Source organism: Mastomys coucha, unplaced genomic scaffold (assembly GCF_008632895.1).
Source record: "Mastomys coucha isolate ucsf_1 unplaced genomic scaffold, UCSF_Mcou_1 pScaffold14, whole genome shotgun sequence".
NCBI classification, from domain to species: domain Eukaryota; kingdom Metazoa; phylum Chordata; class Mammalia; order Rodentia; family Muridae; genus Mastomys; species Mastomys coucha.
In genome coordinates this window covers 25,265,396-25,267,956 of record NW_022196896.1, presented here as the reverse complement: position 1 = coordinate 25,267,956, position 2,561 = coordinate 25,265,396, and the positions used below count along the sequence as shown (strand labels likewise).

Here is a 2,561-nt window from a genome sequence, read left to right as displayed (position 1 = left end):
CACATGGTGGCTCACAACCACCTATAATGGGATCTGACACCATCTTCTGGTGTGTCTGAAGACAGCTATAGTGTACTCTTATACATAAAATAAATAATTCTTTAAAACAAAACAAAACAAAAAAGAAGTTCAAATGCGTGGTTTACCATGGAACCAGGGTAATGTTCAGTCAGCATTCATGTAGTCCTAAGAGTGATGTAGTGCTCAAATAGTGTTTAAACTTATTTTCAGGGGATGATGGCTACGAGCAGATCTCTAGTGATGAAGATGGAATTGCTGACTTGGAACGTGAAACTTTCAAGTATCCAAACTTTGATGTTGAATACACTCCAGAAGACCTGGCGTCTGTCCCTCCTATGACGTATGACCCATATGACAGGGAGCTGGTACCACTCCTGTATTTCAGCTGCCCATACAAAACCACTTTTGAAATTGAAATCAGTAGAATGAAGGATCAGGGTCCAGATAAGGAAAATTCAGGGGCAATAGAAGCTTCGGTGAAGTTGACTGAACTGCTAGGTCTGTATCAAGAAGATCGTGGTGCAAAGTGGGTGACGGCTCTCGAAGAAATTCCAAGTTTAATTATAAAAGGGTTAAGCTATTTGCAATTGAAAAACACAAAACCAGACTCCCTGGGCCAGTTGGTAGACTGGACAATGCAAGCTTTAAATTTACAAGTAGCCTTTCGACAGCCCATAGCCTTAAATGTCCGACAGCTCAAAGCTGGGACCAAGCTAGTGACCTCTTTAGCAGAGTGTGGGGCTCCAGGAGTCACAGAATTGCTGCAAGCAGGAGTGATCAATGTCTTGTTTGATCTCCTATTTGCTGATCATGTCTCATCTTCCCTTAAGTTAAATGCTTTTAAAGCTTTGGACAGCGTCATTAGCATGGCAGAAGGAATGGAGGCTTTTTTAAGAAGCACCCAAAATGAGAAAAGTGGCTATCAAAAACTTGTGGAACTCATACTTCTGGATCAGACTGTGAGGGTCGTCACTGCTGGCTCAGCTATTCTTCAGAAATGCCATTTCTATGAAGTCTTGTCAGAGATTAAGAGGCTTGGTGACCATATAGCGGAGAAGACGTCATCTGTCCCTAACCACGGTGAGCCTGATCATGACCCAGATGCTGTACTGGAGAGAGTACACCCAGACTATGAGAATGAAGTAGAAGCTTCTATGGACATGGATCTTTTGGAATCCTCAAATATAAGTGAAGGTGAAATAGAAAAGCTTATTAATCTCTTAGAGGAGGTTTTTCATTTAATGGAAACTGCACCTCATACAATGATCCAACCTCCTGTTAAGTCCTTTCCAACAATAGCACGGATTACTGGACCTCCAGAGAGGGATGACCCATACCCTGTTCTCTTTAGGTAAGATATACTTGGTTTTTGGAAAGATATTTCACAAATCATTGGAGGGAATTATGTTGTGACTTGTTTTTTTTTTTTTTTTTTTTTTTTTTTTCTGTTCATATGCAGTACATAATTAATGTAAGGATAGTTGATATTTCAAAATAGGTATTCAGTAGCAAACTTAGAAATTCATGACTGTTTGAGTGAGCCTGCATTATGTCGGTATTTAAAGCTGAGTTAGGAACATAGGTGCTAGTGCATAATAACAGTGCTTGTTTGTCTGTAAGTAAGATGAATGTAAAGCAGCAGTCCTCCTGGAACATGGTAGAAAAGGCTGGCACCCGAAGGAGAGGCTCTCTGTAAAACCTTGGTTCCTGACGACTCCTGACCATGATGTAATTCTGTGGTCCTGACGGTGTATCTTTGGCATCATCACTTGTTTCTGTCATCAAGCCTAGTTATGTGTTAGTAGAATTTTGTTGTTGTTAGTATTCAGGAAGCATGCGAGATTGAGAAAATAAGGATGTGAAGTCACAGCATGTGCTTTGGAGTGCAGATCCAGAAGGCTTTGGGTTTTTTTGTTTTTTTTGTTTTTAACCTGTAACAGTAGGAGATGAAGTATGAATGAGCTGAGATGGAGGATGCAAAAGCAGTGTGGGCTGCTCTTCCAGCCCACCTGACTTCAAAGGCAAGTAGCAACTGAAGGTGCAGGGCCTGGAGGTGCAGCTCAGTTGCCAGTGTTGTCTAGCTCACAGAAGTCCTGGATTCCATCCTTAGCATGTAATTCCAGCACTGGGGAGGATGAGGCAGGAAGCTCACAAGTATGTCATCCTTGGCTGGAGTGTGTTTGAGGCCAGCACAGGCTATGTGAGAACCTTTTAAAATAAAAAATGAGGAAGGCAATGTCTAGATAGATGTTGTATTGTGGACAAAACGGAACCTTTTATTTTGTTTTTCTGGAATGGGAAAGCCTGTTTGTAAATTGGGCAGAATGACAGATTTTAGAACTCGGTAAGGAGGGAGAAGTGGAGGAAGGTCAATTCTGGGACAGAGTTTGCTAGGAGATGAGGCTTTGAGAAAGGTTCTCAACACTTGGGAGGCATAGGCAGTATGATCTCTGTAACTTAAAGGGTAGCCTGGTCTACATAACAAGTTCTAGGCCAGCCAGGGCTATTTTGTGAGGCCCTGTCTTTAAAAAAAAAAAAAA

The 2,561-nt window shown here is 41.6% G+C and overlaps 1 protein-coding gene across 2 annotated transcripts in view; it reads left to right on the top strand.

The window, feature by feature from the left end:
* Positions 1-2,561, top strand: part of Virma (vir like m6A methyltransferase associated) — a 67,872-nt gene that overhangs the window by 29,730 nt on the left and 35,581 nt on the right. For both annotated transcript variants that reach the window (XM_031366603.1, XM_031366602.1), the window contains exon 8: positions 232-1,372. In XM_031366603.1, the coding sequence (XP_031222463.1) occupies positions 232-1,372 (1,141 nt within the window). The remainder of the gene's footprint in view (positions 1-231; positions 1,373-2,561) is intronic.